Source organism: Rana temporaria, chromosome 1 (genome assembly GCF_905171775.1).
Source record: "Rana temporaria chromosome 1, aRanTem1.1, whole genome shotgun sequence".
NCBI lineage: Eukaryota > Metazoa > Chordata > Amphibia > Anura > Ranidae > Rana > Rana temporaria.
Window position 1 is genome coordinate 184,209,705 of NC_053489.1, and position 16,967 is coordinate 184,226,671.

Consider the following 16,967-nt stretch of genomic DNA (forward strand, 5'->3'; position numbering starts at 1 on the left):
GCTTTTTCCCTTGAGGCAAATAGATCCCCCTCTGGCATTCCCCACCTTTGAGTGATCATTTCGAAAACCTCTTGGTTCAGCACCCAGTCGCCCTCCCTCAGCTTTTTCCTGCTGAGGAAGTCCGCAACCTTATTCTGTTCCCCCTTCAGTTGAACTGCCTAAAGAGACAGAACATTGGCCTCCGCCCACCTGAGAATGGATTCTGTCAGATCCCACAAGGATCAGCTCCTGGTGCCCTCCTGTTTGTTGACATAGGCTACCACGGAGGAGTTGTCTGACTGGGCCCGTACATGCTGGTCCTGAAGCTCCCTTTGAAAGGCTCTGAGGGCTAAATCTATTGCCTTCAGTTCCCTCCAATTCGAGGATCTCCTTGAGTCCTCTTTCTTCCAGGTACCCTGCACCAGATGGGAATTTAGGAGTGCTCCCCACCATGTGCCACTGGCATCCGTCGTTACGGTCCTGGATATTGGTAAGATCAACTCCAGACCCTGTAACAGGTTCGCCCCCTTCCTCCACCACCAGAGGGCCCTCTTGACCTAAACCGGTACCGATATTAGGGAGTCCAGAGACCCTGGGTTGTGGTCCCAGACACTCAAGATGTACAGCTGTAGGGGACGAAAATGCAACCCTGCCCACTGCACCGCCAGAAGTGTGGACGTCAGCAGACCCAAGGCTGACATGGCTTTCCTTATTGAGAGCTGAGAGCTGCCCTGAAGGAGCAACATTGCCTTGTCTACCTTCTGGACTTTTTCTGCTGGAAGAAAAAACATCCGCTTGGTTGAGCCCAATACGTAACCCAGGAAGGTGACCCTTTGTGAGGGCGTCAGACTGGATTTCTCCAGGTTCAAGAGCCAGCCCAGGCTCTCCAAGCTATCCCTTGCCATCTGAAGGTCCTGGGATAGCTGTACCGGGGAAGATGCGAACAACAGGTCGTCCAGGTACACCACCACTGAGATGCCTTTGAGACGAAGGAACACCAGGACCTCCACCATTACCTTGGTGAAGATGCGGGGGGAAGAGGAGGGCCCGAAGGGAAGAGCTTTGAACTGTAGGCGAAGCGCCCCTTCCTTGGATCTTACTGCCAACCTGAGAAACTTCTGATGGCCCTCCGCTTTGGGGATGTGTAGATAGGCATCCTTCAGGTCTATTGATGCCATAAAACAGTTCGGAGGGAGAAGTGTCTTTACAGAGTAAATTGAGTCCATCCGGAATCTTTTCTATGTGACTAAGACATTCAGGGGCTTCAAATTCAGTACAGTCTGAATTTTCCGGAAGGTTTGCAGACCACAAAAATTTGGGAGTAGAAGCCCCTGCATGTCTCCTCTGTTGGGACCCGAACCACCACCTCTTGATCCTCCAACTCCTGAAGGGAGGAAAGAAGAGCCGATGATTTCTCTGTAGACTTTGGCAGTTCGGTGACCAGAAGTCTGAATGGGGGGGGGGGATTTGAGAATTCCAACTTGTATCCTCGCCTTATGATCCCTAGCACAAACTGAATGCTGGTGATCATTTCCCATTTTGGAAAGGGCCCCCAACCTTCCTCCCACTTTGACTCTGTGGCTTTTGGGGCTGTTCAGGAGGGCGAAAAATCGTCCACAACCTTTGCTCTTCTGCCCCCAAAACTTCTACTTCCCTTTTGGTTTCGTGGCTTCCACCTTCTTTTGAGACCAAAATTTTCTTTTGGCCTGCCCCCCAAACTTTTTCTTAATGAGGAAGGCCTTTTTCTTGTCGGCTGTTCGGTCTAGAACAGCCTCCAAACCTGGCCCGAACAGCAGATCTCCTGTAAGGGGGATACCGCACAGCTTAACTTTAGAAGCGCCATCCCCTTGCCACGTCTTGAGCCATAAGGCCCTCCTTGCCGAATTGGACAAGGCTGCGGACCTTGCAGACATACGCACAGACTCTGCAGATGCGTCCGCTAAATACGCCACACCATTTAGTAGCGTTGGGAAAGAAGATAATATAGTTTCTTTGGGCGTCCCTGCCTCAATGTGTGCCTTAATCTGTGTGAGCCAATGCTCCAGATTGCAAGCTACCACTGGCTCCTCCTCAGCGTCCTCTCTGAAGTCCCCTGGCTTTTCCCTGCTCACGGAGGGAAGTACCACTGGACTAGGTGGAACAATCTGTTAGGCTGGATAAGGGCTGCTCTGGGGCAATTAAAAACTAGCAAAAAGATCCTTAAATGATTGAAAAGTATTAGAAAGCTCTTTCACGGATGCTGCTAGGTCAGAACCGTGCTCTGCTTCTCTCTCTCCAATTAGCCCCTAAATGCATTGTTTGCAAAGTGCCTTGTTCCAGTTTTCCCCCAAGGAAATTCTACAGGAGGGACACCACTTCTTGGAATTGTGGGCCGATTTCTCTGTGGATTTCTGCAGAAAAACACAGACAAGAGCAGAGGGTAAGCATGAGTGAGAGCCCACCAGCGCTGTAACAGATAACCACCAGGAGTGCTCCCCCCAGGACCAACCACCACCAGGGTCCCAGATACACCTCCTAAACTCCCCGACCACCAGAAGAAAAAAGCACCAGTGAAGCGGTTAGGAATATAGTAAGGGAACACCACCCTACGGTTCCCCTTACCTTAGAGTGGCTGGTGCTGTTGTCATCCGGAGGTGCGCGCAAAGTCTCTACTTCCGATATCTCCCCTGAGGATTGTGGTCGCAAAACGCCGAAAAGAGCCGTCTCTACGGCTGCAAGGAAAGGCCGCACCAGCCCAGCGTTTGGTCCTTATACATCTGCTGCGTCTGGGACCGAAAGACGCGTATCCGGCGGAAGTGCCTGCTCCTCCCGGAACTGACGTGACTCGGCAAAAATTCTCCCCAGAAACGCAGAGGAACGCCAACACGGCAAGTACCCCAGGTATGTAGCTCACTAGCTAACTGGGTTGCCGTAAAGGGTCTGAGGAATGGAAAGACCGGCTCCCCCCCCTCAGAAATACTGGCCTCAGCCTCCCCAGCTGCCTGGCCCTTGGTCCCCAGCGGTGTCTCCCTGCCGGAGAAAACACCATAAATGGAGGAGCTGGAGGGAGGATGAGGTTTAAATATTTGATTGGAAGGCAGTGTTTCCTGAGAGGAGAGGAGCCTGTGTCTCTCTACGGTGGCTGTCCTGAAAGACAAACAGGGAAAAAGATCTCCGGAGAGCATTTATCACCTTTAGACACTAGCACAAAATAAAGACTTAGCTGAGCTGGGGGGGGGGGGGGGAGCTATGCCTGGGTGGGGATTCCTGGCTTATTTTTTCTGGCCAGCGTCCATTTACCTGAAGGTAGCAGCATAACCCATACAGTAATGACTACCACCTCTTTTGTGTCCAGTGTTGTGCCATAAAGAAAGGTACATTTTTACAGTAACAAACATCCAGTTGGATTTGGACATAAGACATATCTAAACAACTGTTCAAACAGCTGTGCATCTGAGGGACAATACATGCAAATGTATGACACCAAACTTGGGACAATTATAAAGTCATTGTTTGCCTGTATAATTGAATCAGTTAGCTTATGTGTTGTTGGTGATTAATGTCCATTTGAATAGCAAGAATTCCTGAAAGAAATCACCAATTTGAGATTTGAATGAAAGGAATAAAGAGTAAAACGTTTTTCATTTGATTTTTGGAAGCAATGTGTTTTGTCTTCCAAAGGTGATCTGTAGAATAACTATAGTTCATAACCTAAAATCATTATATAATTATTAAATGGAAAAACTTACTCCAAAGCTACCGAGCTCGGTACCCCATACAGCATCAGTTACAAGCTCTTGAAATTTCTCTCTTTCTTCATTTTCTTGACATATAAAAGCAAGCTGGGCTCCAACGATTGCTACTGCCTGCACATGACATTTGTTAGTGAAGTACTTTCAATAGAGAAAAAAAAAATATTACAAGTATTGTAAATTATCTGGAACATACCAGAACCTTGTTGTAGTTTTGCCATGTATTGTTTATGACATCCCACAACTTTGTGAAAACGTCTGTCTTGGGTAGAAGTGTGCAATAACCCAGCGCAAGGTTGCAGTCCACTAAACGGCAATTGAAAACCTGTAGACAAAAATAAATAACTAAAAATCAATCAATCATAAGTAGCATAAAAAGTAGAAAGCTTGTGCCTAAGAAAAGCTTTTTCAGCAGTCAAGCAAAACCTGTCTGTTTACAGACATATCAAGCAATTCTGATGCCCAAGGAACTTTGAAACAATTGACCAAGTGTGGGCCTTAGGCAGGCCCACAGTGTATGCAATTTTCTTTCCTTCCACCATGGGTGGAAGGAAAGGAAAGTGCTTGACACCCCCCATTAATATAGTCAGTGTTGATGGGGGAATCTCTTCTGTAGCGCCATTTTGTTCTGCCAGCGGGAAGCCTTACCTTCCAGCAGAACACAATGATTAGTGTTGCCAACTATACCTGACAGGCTGGTTGTATACAAGTCGATCGACAGATCCAGGGTGCCATACACGACTTGATCCAAGATGACTGCCTACTAAATGGTCAAATTTACACTGAAAGCTCTAGAAAAAAACCTCCCAAACTAACCAGTGGGGTAGAACTGATCGTCTACAACATTATTTCCTGAATGGTCACTACAGTCTAGCCTGAAATAAAGCCAGTTTGAGGGATGTCTGCTCTTTTCACAAATACACTTGGCTACACTGTTAATGCTTTTGGAGCGCATTTTTGATTGTTTTTTTTTGTTTACCTATGGCCACCCTCCCTGATGGCACCAGAAAAAAAAAAAGCTTCAATAAAAATATAAACTCAAAGTACTTTAAATCACAATATAAATCCTAGCAACACAATCTGACTACAATTTTCTTATTGGCAATGGGTATTGAACACACTTTTTTTAATACATTTTGGCCCAGTGACCGCCTTAAATCGGAGTTCCACCCAAAAGTGGAACTTCCGCTTTAAGCACTCCTCGCCCCGTTACATGCCACATTTGGCATGCCATTTTTTTGGGGGGGGAGTGGGGGCTTCGGTAGGAGTGGGACTTCCTGTCCCACTTCCACCCAGGGGCCGCCTAGGCGACTCCTCCTCTCGCCTTATTCAGCCCCTCCCTTTAGGCGATCTCCTGGGACACGCGACAGGTCCCAGAAGATCGCCTGTCCACTCACAGAGTGACTCGCGCATGCGCAGTGAGTGCCCGGCCGTAAAGCCGAAAGCTGTCACAGCCGGGTGCCAAAACTATGAATGGAGACGCTGGCGGAGAGAGGAGTGGAGCTCCGGGCGGCCGCGTCGATAGACCGTGGAGCAGGTAAGTGTCCGTTTATTAAAAGTCAGCAGCTACACTTTTTGTAGCTGCTGACTTTTAATAAACAGTAATAGGGCTGCACCTAACGATTATTTTTATAATCGATTAGTTGGTCGATTATTGTTTAAATTAATCGGATAATAGCCTTAAAAAAAAAAAAAAAAAAAAAAAGAATATTTGTTGTTGGGCAAATTACAAAACACAAATTGCCGCAAAAACACATTACATGCTTTTCTGTTAAAAAGTTAGTATGGAAAATTGTTTGGAAACAACTGCGCTAAGGTTAAAGGTTTAGGATTAATAAGCAGCAATTAAATTGTGTATAAACAAAGTAAATATTAGAAAAGAAAGAATAATTGCGCTAAACCAAAAAGTGAATTGATATCAAACAAAACAAATTGGGCATATGCCCGAGTGTGTGTGCTAAAAAATTCCTCAATTAACACTCTAAATGTGAACACTTCTATAAGTCGCATGTAGTCAGGGGGCCCAACGCCACCTGGCCCTGCTGGGTATTGTAGTGCAAACCCAATGAATAAATACCACAAAATTAAGTGATAACGTGACAGTAAGTCAAAGTAAATTAACAATAGTAAACCACGTAGTGGTAAAAATTAGTCCGTGTAATTAATTTATATTGTGCTGTGATAAGTCCATGTAACCAGGAAGACACCCGTGAAAGCTTCAAGAATGTTGTTGTAAACACCCGACGTGAATCCACCACCAATCGTGCAGCTGCTTACCAGAAATCAAGGTCCTGCCGGACCACTATCAACATATCTTTCAACCATAGATGACAACTCCGCAGTCAGTCCTCCACTTGCGCTGAGACCATGCCGTACTCAAATGATTGATGAAAAACACAAAACAAAGCTCCACATAGCATAAAATCCGGGTGATTTATTAAAACCAAAGTAAAAACAGGTATACAACTCACATTTGGGGTGAAATAACAAGCGTTTGGCCTGTAACGCCGGCCGGACGTATCCAGGAACAAACAGCCACTCGGGTACCCCGAGACGAAGTGATTTCTCACGAAACGCGTCGGGTGGAGTGAGTGACGTGTGGACGCCATCCCCTTCATTTCTCCAACGAGTGGCTGTTTGTTCCTGGATACGTCCGGCCGGCGTTACAGGCCAAACGCTTGTTATTTCAACCCAAATGTGAGTTGTATACCTGTTTTTACTTTGGTTTTAATAAATCACCTGGATTTTATGCTATGTGGAGCTTTGTTTTGTGTTTTTCATCAATCATTTGAGTACGGCATGGTCTCAGCGCAAGTGGAGGACTGACTGCGGAGTTGTCATCTATGGTTGAAAGATATGTTGATAGTGGTCCGGCAGGACCTTGATTTCTGGTAAGCAGCTGCACGATTGGTGGTGGATTCACGTCGGGTGTTTACAACAACATTCTTGAAGCTTTCACGGGTGTCTTCCTGGTTACATGGACTTATCACAGCACAATATAAATTAATTACACGGACTAATTTTTACCACTACGTGGTTTACTATTGTTAATTTACTTTGACTTACTGTCACGTTATCACTTAATTTTGTGGTATTTATTCATTGGGTTTGCACTACAATACCCAGCAGGGCCAGGTGGCGTCGGGCCCCCTGACTACATGCGACTTATAGAAGTGTTCACATTTAGAGTGTTAATTGAGGAATTTTTTAGCACACACACTCGGGCATATGCCCAATTTGTTTTGTTTGATATCAATTCACTTTTTGGTTTAGCGCAATTATTCTTTCTTTTCTAATATTTTCTGTTAAAAAGTCTTGCCCTTCCCAAATACGAAGCAGCTGAAAAAAAATCATGGATGTAAACGTGTCCCATAGGAAAACATGTAAATGAACTATAGTGTGTTTCTGCAAAAAGCACCAAAAAACAGAGGTGTGAACCCAGGCCTGAGATGTTTAGTAACATAATGGGGTTAAAAAAAAAACATTTTTACTGTGGGACAGTGAAAGTAATATTTACAGCAGCGATTTCCTTTTTTGTACTATAAAGGGCTAATTTTTTTTTTTTAACTCCATTATTTTACTGGCCGATTAATCGATTATGAAAATTGTAATCGATTAATTTCATAATCGATTAGTTGTCGATCGATTAGTCGTTTCGGCCCTAAACAGTAAAAGGCTGGAACTCCGCTTTAACAAAGTTTTTCAGGGATTTGTCAAGAAGGCTCTCCCACAACAGTTGAAAATTAGGATTATTTTTATGTGCATAGTTCTAACTATCCTATTTGCTGTATGTACACGTTTTTATTGTCATTGTGAGCTACTATTAAAATGTAACAATAAATGGATGAGTGTATATCTGTTATCAGTTTGGGTTACTTTATTGTTATACAGCTTTGACAATAATACAATCATCCCTAACAAAAAAAGAAAGAGCACTGGTGCTCTGCAGGCCGACAACTGAGCATGAAAGGCCATCACAAAGTAGAGCTGCACAGTTCTGGCCAAATGAGAATCACAATTTTTTTGCTTAGAATAAAGATCACGATCCTTGCGATGTAAAATCTTTCACATTACAGGCATACCCCGCTTTACGGACACTCACTTTACGTACACTCGCGAGTACGGACATGCCCGCGAGTGTACGTAAAGTGTCTCACAAGTACAAATATTACCCACGCCGTGCACCTACATTAGACGTTACTGAAGTTCTGAGCACTTAGCCTGCCTAGTTCCAGTGTGCTCTTTCTGTATCCTGGCTGCCTCCCCACCTCCGGTGACATCACATCCCCTCCGTGTTTTTTCAGGCTTCCTTGTCGGCCACAGAATGCCATCCAGCCTCTCAATAGCACTGTCCTTTGTGCACAGCGCGATGTCCACAGTCCGGGGGATGGATTGGAGCGCCCCCCCTCCTTGCATCAGATGAGCTTATTTACATGTGAGTGTTCCCCTGATGCCCCCACTAAAGCCCCTGGCACCCCCACTACAGCCTAGAAGTGAAAAAAGGCATTGCTTCACTTTAAGTACATTTTCGTTTTACATCCATGCTCTGGTCCCGTTGTGTACTTAAAAGTGGGGTATGCCTGTATACAAAAACATTTGGGCTAACTTTACGGTTATTTTTTTTTAATTCATCAAAGTCATTTTTCCCCCATTTCCCCCCCCCAAAAAACTGCACTTGAAAGACAGCTGCGCAGATACAGTGTGACATAAAATATTGCAACAATCACCATTTTATTCTCTAGGGTCTCTACACAAATTATATATATATATATATATATATATATATATATATATGTTTGGGGGTTCCAAGTAATTTTCTAGCAAAAATAATAAAAAAAAAATTTTAACCGCTTAACGACCGCCGCATGTACATATACGTCGGCAAAATTGCACGGACAGACAGAACGACGTGCCCGCACGTCGCTGCCTTTCCATGGATCGGGACCCCCCCCCCCCCCGGTACATGCGGCGGTCGGTAAGCCTCAGGGAGCGATCAGGGATGAGGGCGCGGCTATTCGTTTCCAGACGCCCCCTCGCGATCGCTCCCTGGAGCTGAAGAACGGCTTCCTTGTGCTTCACTGTGGCGGAGCATCGATCGTGTCATCCCTTTTATAGGGAGACACAACCGATGACGTCAGACCTACAGCCACACCCCCCTACAGTTGTAAACACACACTAGGTGAAGCACAACTCCTTCAGCGCCCCCTGTGGTTAACTCCCAAACTGCAACTGTCATTTTCACAATAAACAATGCGATTTAAATGCATTTTTTGCTGTGAAAATGACAATGGTCCCAAAAATGTGTCAAAATTGTCCGAAGTGTTCGCCATAATGTCGCAGTCACGAAAAAAATCGCTGATCGACGCCATTAGTAGTAAAAAAAAAAAATGCAATAAAACTATCCCCTATTTTGTAAACGCTAAAAAATTTGCGCAAACCAATCGATAAACGCTTATTGCGATTTTTTTTTTTTACCAAAAATAGGTAGAAGAATACGTATCGGCCTAAACTGAGGGAAAAAAAAAATGTTATATATGTTTTTGGGGGATATTTATTATAGCAAAAAGTAAAAAATTATGAATTTTTTTTAAAAAAATTTGCTCTATTTTTGTTTATAGCGCAAAAAATAAAAACCGCAGAGGTGATCAAATACCACCAAAAGAAAGCTCTATTTGTGGGAAAAAAAGGACGTCAATTTTGTTTGGGAGCCACGTCGCACGACTGCGCAATTGTCAGTTAAAGCGACGCAGTGCCGAATCGCAAAACCTGGCCTGGGCATTTAGCTGCCTAAAGGTCCGGGGCTTAAGTGGTTAACTTGAAACCAACAAATGTAAGAAAAAGGTTTAGTGTTTAATTGGTTAAACTTTCCTCATTTACACAATGAAGTGTATTCCTTTGATGTAAAAGGACAAACTGTTACAATGTTTTTTTTTTTTTTTAATCAGATTGTTTTTTTTTTATTGAAATTCAAACATAGAAAACAGACTTTTTTTTCCCTTTCTTTAAAATGCGTTGCAAAATTTATTGCGAAACAGGATTTACATATCTTTGACTACACAGACAAGTCAATACAATACATTTATATTTTTCAGCACTACATTTGGCGCTTCCATTATATCCAAGCATCAAATATCCTCTTCATATGTTTTTCTATCCTACTTGAAAACACAGGTAGCTCCCTCCCTTCTCCCCTGCCCATTCTAAGCCAGCATATTAGCCACTACAACTCTGTCTCCAAGGGTTCTTTTTTTCGCCAGCCGCAATGGCGCTAAACCTGGGGTATCCAACCAGGGACCCCATATATTCTCAAACTTCCCCGGTCTACCCCGATGCTTATACGTAAGTTGTTCCCTGACGAGAGAATCATTTACCGATATAATCCACTCTGTATGTGTGGGGGCCGTTGCGGACAACCATTTCCTGGCAATAAGTTTCCTGGCCAAAAACAAAGCCCTTAGAATAGCAATAGAGGTGTGTGGCGTATACAGTTCTTCATCTAACCACCCCAGCAGACAAAGTTTAGGGTCTATAGCCAGTTGAAGATTCCATATGCTATTGACAGTGGCCACCACCGCAGCCCAATAGCGATGCAGCTTCGGACACCTCCACAGCATATGCACCAGATTCCCATTGTCCACTAGACAGCGGGGGCAAAGTGGGTCATCTCTTCTGCGCCATTTGTGCAACTTTTCAGGTGTACGATATGTACAGTGAATAATAAAAAGCTGGGTTAGCTGCTGAGTTGATGACAGCGTTACTTTGAGAACATTACCCAGTATTGCATTCCACTCCTCATCAGAAATAAATCCTATGTCGTCCCCCCAGCCATCTCTACACTTCAAAGTCATCGCCTTAGAGACGTGACCAAGAAGGGAGCTATATAAGGATGAAATTTGTCCTTTCCTGGAGGGCGCCATAGTTAACTTCGTAAGCATTACCGGTTTGGTGAGCTCCCATGTGGACGTTGTAGCCTGCGTCAAAATAGCGTGTCGTAGTTGTAAGTACTGAAAAAAGGACGTATTGGGCAAATCAAATTCCGCACGCAGGGACTGGAAATCAGTGAGTACACCACCACAGTATAATTGTGAAATATACTTTACTCCTAGTTTGTTAAGTTATAGGCAATTACTATTCTTCCATATACGTGACCAACTAGTGTATCCCGTGTATTGCAGATGCTGTTTAGTTTTATTCCAAATCTTATCGATAAGTATAAATGTGGGGTACTGGTCCAGCGCCCCCAGTTCCCCCGCCTCTATACATTCCACCAAGTTATCTCCAGTTACCTGTGTACACACTATATTTCTAATGGGGTCCGAGGGCTCTGGACACAACCATCCTGCCAGGTGTTGTAGCTGTGCCGCAACAAAATAATAAAATGGGTTCGGTACTGCTAGGCCTCCCGAATCCTTCATCTCCTGTAAACTTTCTGATTTAATTCTTGGGACCCGTTTCCTCCATATTAATGCACGGTATATGGTTATTACATCTCTTAAATACTTGGGCAGGAATCCAGGTGGGGGCATCGTGAAGCACATAGAGTAACAGAGTTCCAGATCATTTTGATCAAGTTACATCGCCCGACAACGGACAGCGGCAACCTGTTCCAGCTAGTCGTTTTTTCCTGAAATTTTTTAAGGACGGGTTCCACATTCAACTTAATATATTGATCTAAATTAGGATGGACCATAATACCTAAATACTTAAATTTATCCACCACTTTAATCTGTTCAGCAATCTGCGGTAAAGGTCCCAGTAGCGGACTCAGTGGAAGAAGAGTAGACTTATCCCAGTTAATTTTAAAACCGGAAAAAGTTCCAAAGGTGTGAACCAGATCCATAAGATGGGTCAGAGATGCAGACATGTCACCCAGAAACAACAGCGCATCGTCTGCATATAATGCCAACTTATCTTCTAGTTCTCCCCGCCTAAACCCCTGTATATCTAAGTTCCTCCTTATAGCTGCCACCAGGGCGTGTTACAATGTTTAGACTTGGTTCCACTGCTAAAGAATGTTGTGATACTTGGCAGACTGCCCAGATTTATTTTTTCCTTTGTTTTGACGGCTGTGCCTTCAGCAGAGCAGAGAATTCTCTGCATAGAAAGATCAGGAAATACTTTGTCAAGTTCGCAACGGGGGAAAAAATTGCGATAAAGATTCTAGACGATTAATCATGCAGCTCTATCACAAAGGATGACCATTTTGGATATTTGGAGTATAATATCATTTAGCTCAAACACAATAAAATGGGGCTACATGCATAAGCTCCAGCTGGAGGACAGAAGGATCCATTAGGTAAGATCAAAGATTAAACCAAATCATCTTAAGATCTGGCAGATGGATGTTGTCACATTAGCAGGTTGCAGGGCAACCCTTGCAGGGGAAAATAAGGCCTCAAAAATTCAAGCCTTTTATCCACCAGGTCTACAGTAAAAGCCCTTTCACAGTGAGCCGTGGGCAGCGTTAGCGGTAAAGCGCCACTAGTTTAGCGGCACTATTCGGCCACTAGGAGGGCAATCTTAACCCCTGCTAGCGGCCAAAAAAAGGGTTAAATGCGTCAGTGTAGCACTGCTGCCAAAGCACTTTGCAGGTGATTTGGCAGTGGTGCCAGTTGTTCACAAACCCCACGTGCAGAGCCCGCCAGGAAGTCAGCCCTGCGCTAATCACAGACAGCGAGACATTTCCCGATCTCTGCAGCCGCGCATAGGGACAATGTCTCACTGCCTGTGATTAGCGCAGCGCTGACATCCTGGCAGGCTCTGCACGTGGGGTTAGTGAACATGCCGGAGCTCATCCGTACTCAAGACATGAAAGATTTAGAGATGATAGAAAGTGAGTCAGGGCATTAGAAAATGGGTGGGGGAAGAAATACAGTAATGGCCCCTGTATTAACACATAAAGGTATTCATCATATCTGACAGCTTCAATATAGGAAGATTCTAGTAGACTTTGTCATTACCAGCATCAAGTGTTTTGTGCTTTCTTATTTCTCAAAATACCATTTTTGGCTTTCAATATGAAAATATTAAGATACATTTGCTGTGCATCTCTCAAACTCCCAAAACAAGTAGGTGTGGGTTCAGCAAAATAGGCTTCCCCAGAACATGCACCTCTTCCATAAGATACCTCTCTCACTCCGTAGAGGACTTATTTAGGTTTGATATGCTGTTATTAAAATACCCACTAAGCAATCTTTGATTGTATCTCACACTATTATACCACGTGCATTAAATTTACTTTTGAAAAAACTCAAGGAATCTTCAGGCCTAGGGTGTTCAGCGATAGAGATGGTCAGTGCAGAATATATTCTAGAGCAGTGGTCATCAACCCTGTCCTGCAGGGCCCACTAACAGGCCAGGTTTGCAAGATAACTGAAATACATCACAGCTGATATAATTTTCTCCTCATTGATTGCAGTATTCTAGACTGCATCTCCCCAAGATAATACATAAAACCTGGTCTGTTAGTGGGCCCTGCAGGACAGGGTTGATGACCACTGTTCTAGAGGGTAGTATTGGGGGAATTAGAGGTAGGTTGACTAAAGCATATAAACCTGTAGTATAGTAATAAGTCCTATTTGCAACCTCGGAACACCCAATAAGACGACAGTATGTGGCCGGTCTAAACTACATGGCATGTTCACCAATGCCAGGAGCCTGGTAGACAAGATGGGAGAACTAGGGATACTGTTGTACGAGGAGGATTCCGATTTTGTGGGAATTTCCGAGACTTGGTTAAACAGCTCTCATGATTGGCTGATAATCATTCACAGGTATTCCCTTTATCGCAGTGATAGGGAGGGTACAAAAGGGGGAGGGGGTATGCCTGTATATCAAGAATAATGTACAAGTGAATGTGAGAGATGACATCCCTAAGGGAGCTAGGGAGGTGGTGGAATTCTTATGGGTAGTGCTCCAAAGGGACGAAACTAAGGGGAAAGTAATACTCAGAGTATGATATAGGCCCCCCGAACACGAGGAAGGAGGGAGAGATGGACCTCCTATCACAATTTGGATTAGCGACAAGGATGGGAAGTGTCATCATAATGGGGGATTTTAATTATCCACACATAGACTGGACAGAAAAAAAAAAGAAACATAAGGGGAATACAAAGACACTGAATTTCAAAAGAGCCAACTTCCCTAAATTACAAACCTGGCTAGAAGACATTAATTGGGATAAAATCCTAAAAACAAAGAACACAGAGGAGAGACTTGTTTGCTTTAAGAGCATATTAAATAAGGGCATTAGCCAGTGCATCCAATTGGGAAATTAATTGAAAAGAGAGAATAAAAGTCCTGGGTGGTTTAACTCCAATGTAAAAATGCATATAAAAGCAAAGGAGAAAGCCTTCAAAAATTACAAGGCTGAGAGATCATCATCATTCAAACTCTACAAAGAATGCAACAAGAAATAAGGGTGCAATTAGGGCGGCTAAGATAGAACACGAAAGACACACAGCAGTGGAGGAGAGCAAAAAAAATTCCAAGAAATTCTTTAGGTATATAAAACAGTAAAAGAGGGTGGACAGACTATATTGGCCTCAAAGAATGAGGAAGGGAATCTGGTTACAAAGGATGGTGAGATGGCAAAGGTATTGAATTTATTCTTCTCCTCAATCAACACGAGGAAGCACCCTCATGATGGCTAACAGGGGACAGAATTAGAAATATACTTGGAAAATGTAACATTAATAAGTCACCGGCACCAGGTGGCTTGCACCCGAGGGTCCTTAGGGAACTCAGTCAAGTAATTGCCAGACCATTGTTCCTAATTTTTACTGACAGTCTACTGACTGGAATGGTACAAGTCGATTGGAGAAAAGCCAATGTAGTACCAATATTTAAAAAAGGGCCAAAATACACCCCAGTTAGCCTAACATCAATAGTATGCAAGCTGTTGGGAGGAGATGATAAGGGAATATATACAAGATTTTAGTAATGAAAACGGTATCATTAGCAGTAATCAGCATGGATTCATGAAGAATCGTTCTTGACAAACCAATCTATTAACCTTCTATGAGGAGGTGAGCTACCGTCTAGCTAAAAGAAAGGCACACATGGACCATAGGGTGAGTACATGGATTGAAAACTGTCTACAAGGGCGAGTTCAGAGGGCAATGATAAATGGGGAGTACTCGGAATGGTCAGGGGTGGAAAGTGGGCTCCCCCAAGGTTCTGTCCTGGGACCAATCCCATTTAATTTGTTCACAAACGACCTGGAGGATGGGGTAAACAGTTCAATCTCTGTCTTTGCGGACATTACCAAGCTAAGCAGGGCAATAACATCTCAGCAGGATGTGTAAACCTTGCAAGTAGATCTGAACAAATTAATGGGATGGGCAACTACATGGCAAAAGTAAACATCCCTTGTAATAGGAATGGTTTGTGACAGGTCCTCTTTATGGAGAGATGTGGAGTCAACAAGACTCTACATCTCTCCTCCAGGCTGGAAAGCATAAGATCAAAAATAATCTCATGCTTACCAGCCGCGGTCGCTGCTTTGTTTACAACCGTGGTGTCAACGTTGTGCCTGGCCCTCCGATGGTCAGAGATGACCGGAAATCTCTATGGTTGTCATCCGGCAGCGCCCGATTCTTCCTCAGGGTCCCCGATGGCATGGAAGAGCCTGGAGAAGCTTTACAGGTTGTCACTGGAGTCCTCTTCCCCTCCTCCATGATGACATCACAGAGCTGGAAGGGGGGCATGGCTTGACGCCTGGTGAGAATGGCCGCATAGGGAGAGTGAGCCTCGCTTTCCCTTACCGCAGCACGCTTAGCTACACAGCCGCACACTGATCCATGATGATTCATGCTGACCCCCGCTGATCCTCCCCGCTGACCCCCGCTTATTCCACCGAGCCTCCCGCACAGCTGATGTTCTTACCCTTTTGGTCTGCTTGAGCGCTGCTCTGAGCTGTGGATCCGCCGCTTCTGTCTGCCGTAGGAGTGGCAGTGATTGTAGCCAGACAAAGCGCCGATGCGGCTTAGACTCTGTACTTACACAGCCCGCACTGTCTGCACCACCAGGAATCCTATCTGGGACCCGTGGAGACGCCTGCAGAGATTGCAGGGGGGGGGGGTACTATAGTTGGCTTCACTGATCCCTCGGACCCATGCCGATGTCTGCAGACCCCGCTGACCTCCCTCCTGAGGTATTTCTAAAAAACACAGCTTGGACACAGTGTTGACCCTTTCAGTTCCAGATTCAGATCCATTGTAATGCTCCTTTGTAATGCTGAACACTGAATGCTGAATACTATAACTGACTGTTAATATTAATGATTATCTCTGTTCCTGAATGTGCATCTCCTTTTGATAGTGTCTGATAGTGTATAGACGCTGAAGGGTATAGTCTTTGATAAACTCTGATAGCGCATAGATGCGGCTCAGCTCAGTTCGGCTTAGATATTACTCAGCAGATATTACTCAGACACTGCCTGGTCGATTATTTGGATTTATACAGACGCAGAGATCTTTTGTGGATTCATCCAGATTCACCGGAATTCTGCATAGCATAGCATTGCCTTAATATAGCACACTACTGGTCAGTGGCGGCTGGTGCTCAAAATTTTTGGGGGGGCGCAAACAAACTGAAAAAAAAAAACATCAATTGCAGCCAGTGAGCCCATCAAACACAGCTACTGTGCCCATCAATTGCCACCACTGTGCCATCAAACACAGCTACTGTGCCCATCAATTGCCAGTACTGTGCCATGAAACGCAGCCACTGTGCCATGAAACGCAGCCACTGTGCCATGAAACGCAGCCACTGTGCCATGAAACGCAGCCACTGTGCCATCAATTGCAGCCACTGTGCCCATCAAATGTAGCCACTGTGCCCATCAAATGTAGCCACTGTACTCATCAATTGCTGCCACTGTGCCCATCAACTGCCGCCATTGTGCCCATCAATTGCCGCCAGTGTGCGGAGAGGAGGTTCAGTGTTAGGAAAGCGAATATTCATTCGCTTTTCTAACACAAAGCTGAGTGAACTGTGAGCGCCCAGCATGGCGCCCGCTGTTAACCTTTTTTGGACGCTTATTAGAGCCTATGGCTCTAATCAGGTGCTTCCAAAAAATACCCTGCCGCTGTAATTCAGGCTCCCGGCACCTGAATAGGGGGTGGCAGCGGCGACCATAGATAGATTGCTGCAATGCATGAATCTATCTATGGGGTGGCAGGAGAGAGGGGGTGGCACCCGTGTACCCCTTATGGATGCACCGCAATTGAATTGGGCAATGTTTAATTGCTACGC

The 16,967-nt window shown here is 44.7% G+C and overlaps 1 protein-coding gene across 1 annotated transcript in view; it reads right to left on the minus strand.

The window, feature by feature from the left end:
• The window catches only part of KNTC1 (kinetochore associated 1), a 552,295-nt gene that overhangs the window by 215,586 nt on the left and 319,742 nt on the right, over positions 1-16,967 (minus strand). The window contains exons 41-42 of the mRNA XM_040347334.1: positions 3,907-4,035; positions 3,708-3,824 (exon numbers count right to left, since the gene is read on the minus strand). Coding sequence (XP_040203268.1) covers positions 3,708-3,824; positions 3,907-4,035 — 246 coding nt within the window. The remainder of the gene's footprint in view (positions 1-3,707; positions 3,825-3,906; positions 4,036-16,967) is intronic.